Raw genomic sequence first — 15212 nt, 5'->3', positions numbered from 1 at the left:
TTTTTTTTTTTTTTTTTGACATTTATTTCGACAGATCCTATTGACAAAACGTAAAAGAAACGTGGCAAGATATTCATAATGCATAATGCGTGTCTCAAATGTCAAGTTAAAATCATTTGGCTAGCCTGATACACTCCGACAGCCTTACACTTGTGAATACAGCGAGAAAGACCTGCTTTTGTTAAGACAGACAGGTATTTTATTTTGGCCACTCTACTCAAGAGTCCAAGAGACAGAGGAACGAGGAAGTCGTCTGCTAAACACTGGGTGAATGACAAGCTGGAGCTTTTCATTTTGTGTGGAAAAATATGAACTTGATGCAACAGGACAGCCCAGCAAATTCACAGAGGGAGAGAGGGCCATAAGGACTGCAGTGAAAACCATTGCTGTTAAAATAAGGACAAATAACCATCAGGTAGCTCTCAGCCAGCAACACGGCTCTATTAATGCACATTAAAATCATTTCAACAAGAACCGTCACACATCAACAAGAAGGCTAATTAACATTTAATTAAAGAAATAAAATAAAAACAATAAAACATCTGTTCTCCTTTTAAAAGGAGTAAGGACGCAGGTTTACACTGAGCTGCATTGAATAAAAAGCTTTTCTATCTGTCTATCCAAGAGAAGACCTTTTTATAAGAGACAGCGAGATCCCCTTTAGTGATATCGACAGTGTTGGGATCTTGCCAAAAATATATAAACTGGATTTTTCCACGGGCCTCATTTCATGGTTATATTCTGTAGATAATATCAAAAAGTGGGTCATTAAACCCCAGCTGGATTCACACACAGTTAAAGAGCAGCGTTATTCAGATCACCCCTCCATTTAAATCATTAAAACAGACACCAGTGTCTATGGAACAGCTATACAGAAGAACATAAATCAGCCAGGCCAGTCTCGTCTAGCTCTTGCGGTGTGTCCGGCTCCGGCTCCTCCTCCTTCTCCTTCCCCTCCCCACGCACAGGCTTTCAGTTCAGCCCTCTCCTACTGGTGCTGGTAAATGGTTTGTCCGTCGGAGATGTTCAGCACCTCTTGGAATTGGGAGATGACCCGTCCAAAGTGAGACCCTTCCCAGAAGACTTTTCCACAGCTGGTGCAGCAGTAGAAGAGAGACACTTTGTTCAGAATCCCAGGGGGGACAGAGTCCAGCTGCAGGGGCGCCCCCCCGGGGAACTGGAGCGAGTCGGGGTCCAGGCCAGACGGCGCGGCCCAGCGGCACTTCGGGGAGTAGGGGAGGGAGCGGGGCTGGCTGGGGGTGTCGCAGTCCGCTGACTCGCTTTCCGATCTGGACCGGCTCTCTGCGGATATCAATCCTGAAATAGAAAAATGAATGACACATAATTCCCAGCTCTTGTCATCTAAAATCCTCCCCCTGGATTGATCATCGGAAGGCTAGGATGTCTGTTACTCTTCTGCCCTTGGGACAGACTGACATACAGAAAGATCTACAGCAGTGTGCAAATTTATTATAAAAACCTCTGGGGGTGAGAATTTCAATTGTCGGTCAGTAATCGGTGATTGATGAAAATGCTGCTTTGTGCTTTAATTAGGCATCTTAAACAACTTCTAAAAAGCCTCATGCAGTTTTGTTCCCCGGCTGCTTGATGCACGAATAAAGATCTAAATAAATAAATAAAATAAAAAAATCAGGATAATTATGCTAAACATTTTGCAGCGATGCGTACAACCCACCAAACAGGTAAAGCAGTGAGCTTCTGGTAACCCTTTCATCTCTGCCTGCATGTCAGGCGGAGCACAGCCATGGACAGAAGGACCGTCAGTCTGGGAGTTCACAAGCATTCAATGGCTGTTTACACACTGTGCAGTACCTGCCCTCTGGGTAGAGTTCCCAGTGCTGTCAAGTCCCGCGCCATTCAAACACGCTAAAGTTCAGCAGCAAAATATTTTAACAAAGATCATTAGATAACAAAAGGCACTTCAAAGCCGGCCCTTTTTTTCTCCCTGGGCTAGACTCTAAAACCCCCTCTCTGTCTTTCAAGAATTCTTTTCACAGCCTTTCAACATTCCTCCGGCCCTTCACAGACTCTGCTTTTTTTATTTTATTTAACATGCCGCTCTCTCTCTCTCTCCCTGACTGCTCAGATGGACAAACATTGTGAACAGAGGGCTCTGTGAACGGCTCAACCTTTCCGCACTTTGAAAGAGTTTCGCACTTCTTTTAAGAGTTTCTTTAGAAGAGCCGCACACACACACACACACAGAACCCACCCCAGGACAAACAGAGCCTGGCTTATCTGTGTGAGAGAGAGACTGGGTACACAGTGGGACTCGGGAGCGGAGGCGCCAACCAGGAGGGGACACTGTGATTCTCGCAGTCATGTGACCTCCAGGAATGCAACACGAGGGAGATGAACGCCTCAGCCGCAAGGCAAACGGAAATGCGGTCACACGGGTGCCTGTGTGACAAACAGGTGCGGGGAGCGGAAAGATAGCAGACTGAGGGTATGGTGGTCAGAGTGGAACCATATCTCCTTCTATCTGTCTGTCTATCTAGCTGTCTGTCTGTCTGTCGAGCTGTTTATCTCTCTATCTGGCTGGCTCTAGCTGTCTGTCTGTCTGTCTGTATCTATCTACCTATCTATCTATCTCAGTATCAATATTTGCTCCCTCACACCAGTTTGCCCTGCTTCTTCCTCCCTTCTAAACTGGGCTTTGTAAAATTTTGCACTAACCTTTAGACTACAACAGCCTGCAATATTTTGCAAGCTGACATGCAATCATGCAACATCTGATTACGTGCAATGGCCATGCAGAATTTCCCCCACACAATAATGTGCACCGTCCTATCGTGACGTGGTAAGCGTGCAATCTGACGCGATTCCCCGGAACGCAGGAAGGCTGAGGGATCGTGGTATCCGACTGGCCGGCCTTCATCTTTTCCCGAGGAGAAGGACCAGGAGTGACATTCCCGCGGTCCGAGGGGTCAGCAAGCCACAGTATGAACGGCCTGTGTTAGTTCTGCACATTTCTAATTCAATTTTATAGACGAGTAACACCAGGCAACTTTTCCTAGGCAGATTCAATCAAGATTGTTTAGAATTTGCGTTCACATGCTTAATAATTGCTTTAAAATGTCCCCATCAACTATAGTGCCATAGAGTGGAGTTTCAGCAGCATTGGTAGCTGTGCTCCGCTGTGCAGGCAGCAGAAGCCCTGGGCCTCGCTGACACCAGCAGTCAGGTCTCTTGTCGCTGGGAAACAGGCAAAATTCCATGACACCCCCTGCCCTCCCCTGCAGAGGCCCAGGAGGTGAAAGGTCAGGCCATTCCTGGGAATGCAGGCACCGGCCCGTGTTGAGGACAGAACCCTGGTAATGGGTGTGTTTAGAGTTTGGATTGTAACAGTAAACAGAGGGGTGGTCTTTCCTTCTGTTTCATGTGGTATTGTGGCTTCTCCTGCCGCTACCAGATAGGGTTTCCAATCCCCAAGAGCAAAAAGGGCAGTGGGGACTTTCCCACGGGCTGGAGAACATAAAGAGGGGTGATCTCTGGGATCAGGCGACACAGACTCTTTCTCTCGCTCTCTCTCCCTCTCAGGGGCCCGCCATGTGAGAATGCATTCACGAGTGCAGGTGAACAACCTTTACAAGGGAGCTGGGCTTTTTATAAAAAAAAAAGAACGTAAAGCCATTCCCACGTTTCCCGCTCTGATTAACTACTTCTGGGATTAACTCTTGCATATCTACATGCAAGTTTAGGAGACTGCTGCACGGGCCGACGGGGGCAGCAGACAACTTGAAAACCCGGGCAAGCCAGGGTTCAAAATCCCAGCCCGTGAATGAAGACTCGCGCACTCACATTACCTCCTTACACATCTGCAAAGGGAAAGCAGTCAACTATTACAAGCACCCAGAGTGTTTACGAACACAAACCAGTAGAACGCATTGAGATTTCACATCCCGGTCTGCATTGGAATTACAGACGGACATGGGGAGTGGCGCCTTGGCAAGCATGCAGGTTCATATTGAAGGGAGGGAAATGCCTGGAATAGCTTTGTTGGGGATGGAAGGAGGGAGTTTCTTTGGAGCAGGTAACTCAGCTGGTATAGAACAGACCCCCCTGGAAGGTGTTGGATTACTAACCTCTGATCTTCATCAGTCGCTCCATCTCCTGCCTGGGCACCTTCAGGTACTGGTCCCCGTTACACACCTGATGCAAGGGGGAGAGGCATGTTATTTATTAGAAGACACGTCCCCATTCGAACGGATCAGCAAACGCAGACCTGGCACTCTGAAACATTCGAAACGGTTACAATACAACGCATTACTGCATCAGCTTTTTAAAATGTAGATTGAACGTGTTACTGATTGAATTCTAATACATTTATAATAGTGTTCGGTGGCTGCCTGTAATTATTGACAAACCCGCCCGACACATACAACAGTGTGTGAGAAACACACTCTCAACATGATTAGTGGTGGCCAGGGAACGCTTAAAAAAGAGAAACTATCAACTGCGAAAACGCCTCGAGAATGAGGGTGTGTGTGTGGGTGTTCTTCACGGAGGAGACACACCCCACACACACCCACACCCACACACACACACTGACACACACACACCTCTAAGTGTAACTGAAGTGCTAAATCACAAAGTTCACAGAATGTTAAAATGCTCGGGGCTGGGAGCGCAGAGCATTCTTTATCTCTGTCTCTATCTCCTCGTTCAGCTGCATCGTTCAGTTTGTTTCAGCGGATATCTCCTTTCATCTCCCAATCTGTTCATCTTTCTGTACTGCCTCGTCTCTCTCTCTCACACAGCGCATCTTTTGAGACAACGGCAGCTCTGTCTAGCAGGATCTCGCGACGCCCGGTCCCTGCTAATCACAAGAGACCGAAAAGGATTGTACAGGAGTTCACTGATTAGATGTATTATTGTGAATCATCTTCAATATCTAGAGACTGAAGCTTGTGCTAATCGGGTTTGCTCTTGACGAAGTGCGGTTTTCTGAGCTTCAATTCTTATTGACCCATTAAGCACCAAATTGCTTTTTCTTTGAAAACACAAGCTGTATGTATGTCATCTGACACATTACATTTCGGGTTAACGTTTGTAAGTTATCATAACAATACAGTTAAAGAGAACATTAAAATAGCAGGTAGATAGCAGTTAAAAATGCTCCAAAGAATGACAGAAGTAGCCTGTCTTCAAATGAGGGCAGAAACACTCCAATTAAACCCCTAGTGCTATAATAAAAAAAGTAATTATAATTATTATAATTATTATTATTATTATTATTATTATTATTATTATTATTATTATTATTATTACTATTAAGCAGCACAGAGTCCCCAGAGCTGTAGGGCAGTGACATCAAGGTCACAGTTCTCTTGTCTGAAGCAGAGAGGTTTACAGAAAGTCTTTCCCTGGGAAGCAGACTGTCGATCCTGGGCCCCTGGCTTCCCTTTGGGAAAACATTCCCGGGGTGGAGAGTGGAGAGGGAGGGGGGGGGGGCAACTGCCAGGTCACATGGTCGGGCTGCTAGCCAATGACGTGAGAGTGATTTGATTCAAACAGAGAGTGGTGTCAGGTGAACAGAGGGACAAAGCAGCGTGGGAATCCGTTAAAAGAAACAACTGTTTTTTTTTTTGTAAGGTGAAAAGGGAAACGGTGGTAAAGATTTCTGCTCCCCCCCCCCACCCCCTTATCCTGAACACCCCTACCTTGGTTAGTTACACACCCTTCTTTCAGTGTGTGTAGCCTTGAATGACCTCCTTTATCCTTTCAGTTTAAGTATAATTTCATGATTGAATTCGTTTTTTTCCAGCGGTTCACAAATAGGGACTGGCATTCTGCCACGGCTCCAGTTTCTCACGAAGCCACACCTTGCTGTTCCCACCGCACATACCTGCAGAGCTGCCAACTCACCTTCCACATACCTTACTCACTGCTTACTCACAGGGCCCTGTGAACCCAACACAGCCTCCAGCTCCGCGTGAAGCAAAAACAACACGGACAGCTTCGCAAGGGCTGCCTTCTCTCTGTCGGCTTTGCGCTGAACAGCTGTCACTTCTGACAGGGGTTAACCAGCGAGCCCATCAGCTCGCTGCTGCACACAGAGAGCTCCCTTCAAGAGACCTGACCTCCAGGCTGCTCCGACACTGCCCCACCAGTTCAGCGGGATAATAAAGCCATTGTCACACCACGCTGGCATCTGAATACAGGTGCTTCACTGAAATAACTGTTGTCTTATTTCAGAGATTTTTCTTTTACATACATACTGTTGCTCCCTTTGGGTGACTGGCCCCATTCTGCAGCAGCACACCTTGGGCTGCCAAGAAATGGTTAAAAACAGCAGGGATGGAAATAAGGCTCTCGATGCATAGCACTGTTTCATACAATAAGGGTTTTGCTATGAGTTTAATACGACACAACTCAGAATGGGTGAAACTGCAATGCAACAGCAGCCTCACTTCCATCCCTGAATAGGGCTGCAGTGCGGTAGACTGTGTGTTTGTTTCCTAGCACAGACACTAGGGGTTAAAACAGAGGGGGCTCAAAGCTAAAGGAACAACACTGGCCATGTCACAGGCCAGGCTCCAGCAACAGTGCTGTCTTATCAATTCTTTAGCAAATCATTTTATCTTAAGCACAATTCTTAATTTCCACGGAGGCGTCCAACATCAATATTGGTACTGTTGATATGCATGCAGGATGTATGTTTTTGAGAACAAATAAAAAAAAAAAAAATTTTCCTGTCTTAAAAAAAATAATAATCTGAATGCATGATTTGAAAATGCTTTTTTTTTTCTTTAGTTTGATATTAAACCGCTGTCTGACATCCTCGTTGCCTTTATTAAATCGAGCAGGAGGAAAGCCTATCCGAAGCAAACACACAAAGCTGTCCAGAAACAAGGGGTTTAATCTGTGCTGCAGTCTTTTGTTTGCAGAGTGCCTCTGCTCCCCGCTTTAGCTCTTTCAACAGTGCGACTATGACGAGCCCCTTTCCATGCACGCCCCGGTATTACCCCATCCTTTCTCGTTAGCAGAGCCCCAAAGTCAGGGAGCAAACACGGGGGACAGCGCGGTCTCTCTGTGCGAGTTCTTAAAATGATGCACATTTTCTTCCAGGGCAATATGCAAAACTTCAGCTGAAGGATCTCAGTCACAGTGAGTTTAACCGGCTGGGTGTTCCTGCCTCTGCAGCTCCAGGGCGCTATGCAAATACAGCACATCAAAAACACCAGGGCACCCCAGTGCTGAATGCTCTCTCAAGAAGAGAGAAATCAAGTGAAATCCTGTTCTTTCTTTTTTTTAACATGGATATAATAAAATTGAATATACCTTAATTTCATGCACTTCAAGAATTAACTGATTAACATATCCTGAATTTATTAAGGCTGCACACCTTTAAAGGAGGCATCTGAGGTTAATTTCTCACAAATAAAAACTGGGCATTATCGGGAAAAATCCTCAAATCAAACCCCCTCTGAACTACACCGTATTACAGTATATATTCCTAATATCTGGGATAGGGAAGCAATGAAGTGAGAAAGCAGACTTGAGAAGACGTTTCCAAGAACAGAAACGATTCTCTCTCTCTCTCTCTCTCTCTCTCTCTCTCTGCTGTGAATATTCAAAGTGCTGCATCCTGCTGTTAAACAGAGTAATAATTCACTGGCCTCTTCTCTCTGCACTGTATTGTCTGTGCCTGGGGGATTAACACATCAATCAATCGCCCATTAGCGCTGCATTCCCACTGGGGGGTGGGGGATGGGGGGGGGGGGGGCAGCTTCCTTGACTTGCGTGCTTGCTCTCTATCTCTCTCTCTCTCTCTCTCTCTCTCTGCAATACAGCCAATATTTAACACTGTACCCCAGGCCTGGAATACCTCTTCATTCCAGGAAGCTTTTACCCACTAGCTTCACCTACAACGATACACAACCAAGAGAGGACAGAAAAAAAAAAAAAAAATCTGCAGCAGTTACACAGCAGGCCCCCTTTATTTCATTACAAACCAGCACAGCGGACTCCACAGATCCCGATTTTTCTTATCCCTGTGCTGTCGAGTACTTGACACTGCTTTTTCTCACTGTGTTACTGAATGCATGCCTCCGATGCAGAAGCCCTACATGATTAGAGGTTAAAGTGCAAGGCAATGTAAAATCTCCTCCAGCAGCTATCAGCACACTCCTGCCCTCCTCTTATTGCAGGACGCTCGGTCCTCTTGACCCACGGCACTCACTGCAGCTCTGCTATCTGACGGGGACGTCTGAACACAATTCAGCAGCATGAAAAGCACGACCCCCCCCCCCCCCCCCACCCCAGTGTGCTCCAGCCGTCCAGCAAAGTGACAGGCAGCGCAAATCCTCTTAAAATCACCCCTCTGGCTGAAGACTTGCTTTCTTTCTGTCTGTCTTTTTTCTTTCTGTACAGAAATTTAGTGTTTAAAACGATTCTTTCTTTCTCTCATTTCCCGTCTCTTTCTTTATATGCATTTAGCGTTTTCTCTCTAGCTAATCTCATTTTCAGGTGATGTAAAGGAGCACGCAGCAGCAGATACTATTTGGTGTTCGGGGCGACCCTAGCCGCTGCTCTACCTGGCTGTGTAGAGGGGGGCGGGCTGCCCCAGGCCTGGGAACGAGAGCTGGCTGATTGCATCGCTGCACGCTGGTTCTCACACTCCACAGGGCACTGCCCTGGAACAGAATGGAGCAGGCCCTGGGAAACAGCAGTTAAAGGGCCCGCACCTCCCATCCTCACCCTGTAGCTGCCTGGGGACCGGCTGCACTGGAATAAATGACACACCGTGTTCACCACACTTTAAAAGACCCTTTAGAAACATTCTCCAAGGTAAAACAGTGCTTTGAAAAAAATGAATTAACACATTTGGAAAAGGTTCACTGACTGCAAGCTTGCATGAATTCATTCAACTTTAAAATAATCTCCAGCATTTTAACAGCATAATATTACTTTGTTAGATCTCAGCCCTGCACTGTTCAACTCAAAAGCGAAAAAAAAAAAGTTTTCGGTTAGGACTGACACGTTTGTATCCCCCAACGTTTAAGGAGCATCAAGTTATTTATTGATTCATGTTTTTAAATTGAATTTGAGGTAGAAACGGGAGCTCAGTGGTTTTCTTTTATTCGGGTAAAAGTGGACAGCCTGTTTAACCAGCTCAGGGTCATGGGAACAGCTTGGGTCACTTCCTGGACTTTGTTAAAGAAAGCCGAAGTGGTCATTGTCTTCTCCTCTTAATCCTCGCATTTTCAGATCAACTGGAAATGAGGCTGTGCACTTAGTGCCCCCCCCCGCGTGCGAGACAGGTGCGGTGTATAGGGAGAGGGGACCCCTAATATCCCAGGCTGGGGTCTGTGGGGATTCCCACAGGGAGGAGTGGGGGGCAGACTGCTAGAGACAGCAGAGAGAGAGAGGGGGGGGGGGTGAGACTGCAAACAAAAGGATGGATTGCAGATCTTCCTTGAACACAACAGCAACAGTAAGATAGCAATCTGCAGAGCCGTGCGATGGACAAGAGACACCTTTTTAAAGAGAAGCCTGGGAGAGAGGGGAGAAAAGGTGTGAGAGGGTATATTTAATGAAGTTCAGAGGAAGCTGATTCTTCCTGGGGTAGACACTCAATTAGAGGATAATAAAAAGAGAATCAAAGAAACTGACACCCACAGGCCACAGTAAAACAACCCCTTCTACTTTCTTAACAACAAGCTACATTCAGATAAATACACAAAAGAGTCTCCTCAAGATTTTGACGTGAACAAGCTCATTTTTTTTGGTTGTTGAAAACAATAAAAACAGAATAAGTTATCATGCCACAGTTTGAACAGCTGATTTGGAGAAATCGCCTGGCCGCAAGAATTTAAACCATTGGATATCCGATACAAAAAAATAATAAAATAAATAACAAGAGGAATGACATGATTCACAGTGTCTGACTAGGAGAAGAGCCTTTGAAAATGCTGTACAGTTCAGTCTGGCCATGTCTCTCTCGGGATTATAGATATAGAGATAGCTCACACTGTTAAATACGATCATCCTAAACCAGACTGAATAGAAGAAAATAAAATAAAAAAAACAATGCACAACACACGACAAGGATCAGACTGAAAGAAAAGTAGCATGCTTAATGAATGACATTTAAACCCGGCCAACAACAGAGAGACCGCGGCTAGGAGAAGCACCCGGTCCCTTCTCAACCCTGGCTCCCAGCGCAGCACAATCGCGGGTTAAACAAAGCCTTACCGGAGCGCTCAAAGCGTGAGACTTTCTATTCCTTATCACTGCTGACTCCTCACAACGGGAACTCGCTTCCCAGGGTTTGGAGTTTCATCCCGGTCTGGTTTCAAAAGGGCTGCAATAACAGCATTACTAAGAATCATTTCCATGTATTCATTAACTTTATATAGGGGGGTTATGCTGTCTGGAACTGGCTGTCTGGAACTTCTGAACCCTTTCTTGGTCAATGAGTTTTTCCCCTGAACTCCCCATGTAGTCAGTAAGTTTCCCTCAAATACCCCATTTGTTCGCCCTATGCCCACATTCCTTCACAGAGTTTGAACCCCCACACGCGCGCTGGCAGGATCAAACATGGTTATTCTGCATTAAATACATGTTCTAGCTGCACGCAATTGCAGCGAAGGCGTGTCAGGAAGGGTGGCTGTCTGTCTCTCCATTGATCTTCTCATTTGCTTCCCACGCTCACATCTTGTACTGCTATCAGAGGTGCGATCAGCAAACAATCTCCTTCCTGAATAAATCGGGCAGGACATAAATCGATGCCTTGAGAAGCAAAAGAAGACCTGAAAAAGCATGCCGCGTGTGCACATGATCACGCATAGCAATGCCATGCGTGCGTCGAGAAAACTAGGATTAAAAAGAAAAGCGGACGTGCCATCTGTTCACAAGACTCTGCTCCTGCTCGTCACAACAACAAGCAGCAAATGAAAGCGCGTTGGTCTAGCAGAGCGCTAGGGGCAGTGCTGGAATAATAGAAGGGTCTTCTTACAGGACCAGTTCTCTATTGAGACCTTTAGATATGCTGACCGAGGGTTTCCACGGTATGATTATAATCGTGTATTATACTGATAGTACATTTTAAAAATGCAATCACGTATTCAACTGGGTGTTCATGGTAGAAGGGGCCATGTGACCAGACAGACAGACGGATGGTTGATCACACATACAGGTGCTACACTAGCTGGCTGTCTTGCTAATCCCCTCTGACTGTGCGCTGAGCTCTTCCCACGGCTGGGCAGTCGAGGTGTGAAGGCCCGTTGACACCTCAGCTCAGAGAACGTCTCCCTTCTTCCCTTTGAGCTCCGGGATCACAGCTCCAGTCCACCCTGGAGTCAGTGTGATGCAGAGAGGGGGACCTGCCCGGGTGTTAACGCAGTTTGACACGTCACTGGCAAGTGGGCAGCATGATGGACATGAGTGCCTGAAAGCCCCCATTTCAAAGAGACTCCGGGGAGCCTGTCTGCACACTGAACAGGTGAAGGAGTGGAGATACAGGATGAGACACTCAATTAGAGAGAGGCAGCCGACAGCAATAATAAGAGTAACTGAGAAGATGAAAGAGTTGAACGTGTGAACACATTTGTCAGATTGAGGCTTAGGACACAAAACATTTTCCCAGTCTGTTAATGTGGGAAGGGCTTCCAGAGCTAATTTGGAAAGATTTCAATGATCATGTGCACGATTTAATCAATCAATGCATGATTAAATTAACGTGGCTTTACTTGGGAGACACGGACAGCAACTCTTTCCTTGCTGACTGCACCTCTAAAAGCATGCTGTGCTTCTGCTTGCTTTCGTGTTTGAAATAAAACAATGGAACAAGAAGAACCCACTGGAGTACTTTTTAATCTCCATATGCAGAGAAATCTGATCCCTTGCGTGCTTTAACATAGCTTTTGCAACCTGCAGAAAACATTGCTTGCACTGTACGTTTGAAAATCACACTGCCAGCCTGCCTGCGTCCCCAGTCTCTGCCACACAGCCTCCTAGTCCCCCAGCTCCAACCGCTGGGCCACGCATCACTCAAATAAACTGCAACGAAAGACCCCTCCAAATACAATAAAAGAGAAAAGCACTGCAGAGAACGACAGCGTTGTTCCTGGCCCTTTGTTCTTGGCACTGAGGGGGCTCCCCATGCTTCAGGGCAGGTGCCACTCTCCACACGCTGGGAGCTGGGAAAGGGACAGGCCAGGCGTCGATGCCTCTGGAGGCTGGGAATGCCATTGCACTATCCTGTCATTTAGAGGGAGGTGTGAGGAGGGGGAGGGGGGGGGGGCTGTGAAGTCTGACTGCTAGGAATAACAAAAGGGCTTCAATCCAAAATGTACAAGTTAAACAAAGGCATTGCAATTATGCCGTATAAACCCCTGAGTTACGGTGCCTGCAGGACAGACAGCAGCTTAATCTCAGGATGTCGGATAAAGTCCACAAACAGTTTCTTGCCTCTGGTGTGTTTGCACTTAATGGCAACACCTGAACACCTTGGTTGAATATCTGCCTTGCAACTGTATTCTGTATCCTTAGAGTCACAGTCTAAATGAAAATATACTTCAATAACCACTTTACATTCCATTTAGCGGAAAAAAAAAGCGAACTACTTAAAATATTACCAAGTTGCTGAAACTTTTGGTCTTGCACCTTATTCTTTTTCTTGATATCGTTGCTGGTCCCCCTTTCATTGTGCCGAGGGTCTTTTGGGTTACCAGGTACCACGAAGCAACAGCTAACAGCACTATCTACAGCACTGTCTTTGAAATATCTACTTCTTCCAAACTGCAGTAAGAAATACATGCAGAACAGACAGCTCTTCCACAGGAGAACGCAAGGAACAGTTAAAGTATTACTAGAGCTAATAAGAAGGTAAGAACATGGATTTCAAAACAGTGATTTCAATAGACTGTGGTGCCAATAACTCCTCCCTCGTTGAGTAACCTGGCTGGGATGAAAGGTAAACAGTATACTTTAAGAGTCTACAACAAGCACTTGACCTTCCTAATGTAATCTTATCCGTGTTTACTGCCCAATCCACAGCGCTGGCAATCTCTAACCTGGCAATCAACAGCAAGATCCGGTCCCCAGGGACTGGCTCAATAAACCGACTCTGTGGAACACCGGCAAGGCTGCTCACAGCGCCTGGGAAACGGGCAGTGTGCCCTAGCGCTTAGACTGGAGGGACTGGGAGGGAGGCAGTGTGGTCCAGTGCTTAGAGCTGAGGAACTGGGAGGCAGTGTGGTCTAGGTTAGTGGTATTGAACTGGGAGGGAGGCAGTGTGGTCTAGTGCTTAGAGCTGAGGAACTGGGAGGCAGTGTGGTCTAGGTTAGTGGTATTGAACTGGGAGGGAGGCAGGGTGGTCTAGTGTTTAGAGCTGAGGGAGTGGAGGGCAGTGCATTCTAGTGGTTAGCAAATTAACTTCATGAATTCATGCTCATTTGCCTTATGTCCGGCTTTGCGCTGATCGGCTCAGAGCTTCATGCACACAGCGCTGTGCTGCTGCCATACGGATGTTTACATCCTGATCCCAGCCATCCCTCTCCCTCTCTCCCTCTCTCCCTCTCTCCATCTCTCCCTCTCTCAGACAGGTTCTGCACCCACCTCTGGGAGAGGTGCCAGGCCGTGTTGCGTAATGAACAATATATTTTCACAAGCACACACAAGTATTTGGGGAATGTTATTGTAATGCTTCGTGATTCATCCCCGACTCTACATACTGACTTTTGAAATTCTGGGCATGAGTTAAGTTCCTGGGAAAGGTGTGGGAACCAGGCAGGCATGGGAACACCTATTTGACAGCAGCGGGGTGCAGGGGAGCTTTGTTCTAATGAGAAACTGACATCCAGTGAAGTCTCGCTAACCAAATGCAGCTTAACCATCGCTTTGCAGCCCCTCTTTCATTTGCATGTTGCAATGTCTGCAACACGGTGCCTGTGCAAACAAGCTCACAACGGCAATAAACGGTTCTGCTTACACACCCTACTGAGTATTCACCTGCACTAATCCTCAGATAACTGGATGTTAATTTAACTTGTTTTAAGATTATTTATTATAACTACATTTTTTTTTTACCTCTTTGCACTGGTCTAAACTAAGGGCAAATCAGTCCGCACATACGCACACTCTCTCTGTCTCTCTCTTTCACACACACAGTGTTGTACTCAAGCCCATACCTGTGGACCACCCACACTAAAGCTCTCAGGGTCCCAGCAGACAAAGGAATTCCCTGTTAGAGAGGAGAGAACGCTCTCAGTCCCCACCTCCTGGGCTTTTGTCTCCCTAGAGGATGGGATCCCTTTATCTCCCCCCTCTCACGACAAAGACCCGCTCCTAGCAAACCAACAAAGAAAAAAAAAAAGTCTACGTCTTCCTTACAACCTTTTATCGGTCACCCTTTACCAGGTGGAAAAAAAAAAGTCAATATTTTCCACTAAGGGTTGCAGGTGAAAGAACAAAACCGCCTAAGCTGCTGCAAAGGAATCTGATCCTCTGCAACTCGCAATAGCTGACCTCTTTCCACTGTTAAACACTGGGCTTTATATAGAGTTAAAGGAGTGCAGTGTTTCTATCATATTAAAATAAACCCGAGAGAGTGAGAAAGGGAGCAGGTGAACAGACAGGGAGAGAGGATGAGAAAAGGAGAGAGGGAGAGAGGGGGGGTGGGATAGAGGGAGTGTGAGAGAGAGGGTGGGAGGGATAGAGAGGGAGAGAAAGGGGGAGCGCAAGGAGGAGAGGGACAGAGGGGGAGAGAAATGGAGAGAGAAATAGACAAAAGGAAAGAGGGAGAGAAGGGAGAAATTAATTGAGAAAGGCAAAGAAATAGAAGAGGGGAGAGAGGGAGAAAGGAATAGAGAAAGGGAAAGAGGGAGAGAGAGAGAGAGAGAGAGGGAGGGAGAGCGCTGCAGTTCCCTGGCGGACAGTCCTGTCTCTGGGACAGCGCTGTGAGAACCTGCCGATTGCTGAGCAGTGTGGGAAAGCGGGGGGATGGGCAGGCTGGACGGGTCGCACGCTCACTTAGTCACAGGCAGCAGTGCAGTGGGAAAACACAGACAAGCAGGAAGGCAGGCAGAGAGGGACTGGGAGACTGAGAGCGAGAGAGATGGGGACGGGGAATAAAGAAAGAAGAAAAAGTTTGAAACGGAGAGAGCTTATAAAGGGTTTGGACAAGAAAGAAAGAGAGAGAGAAAGAAAAAGAAAAGGGGTGGGAGAACAGGGAGGGAGAAAGT

At 46.7% G+C, this 15212-nt stretch overlaps 1 protein-coding gene across 4 annotated transcripts in view; it reads right to left on the bottom strand.

Annotated features, from left to right (window-relative positions):
• Nucleotides 1–15212, bottom strand: part of LOC117964689 (exonuclease mut-7 homolog) — a 49827-nt gene continuing 34615 nt past the window's right edge. For all 4 annotated transcript variants that reach the window (XM_059005188.1, XM_059005189.1, XM_059005190.1 and 1 more), the window contains 2 exons: nucleotides 4107–4173; nucleotides 1–1317 (listed from right to left, as the gene is read on the bottom strand). In XM_059005188.1, the coding sequence (XP_058861171.1) occupies nucleotides 989–1317; nucleotides 4107–4173 (396 nt within the window). In that variant the 3' untranslated portion in view covers nucleotides 1–988. The remainder of the gene's footprint in view (nucleotides 1318–4106; nucleotides 4174–15212) is intronic.

Source organism: Acipenser ruthenus, chromosome 31 (assembly GCF_902713425.1).
Source record: "Acipenser ruthenus chromosome 31, fAciRut3.2 maternal haplotype, whole genome shotgun sequence".
Lineage (NCBI taxonomy): Eukaryota > Metazoa > Chordata > Actinopteri > Acipenseriformes > Acipenseridae > Acipenser > Acipenser ruthenus.
This window is presented reverse-complemented; position numbering and strand designations above follow the sequence as displayed.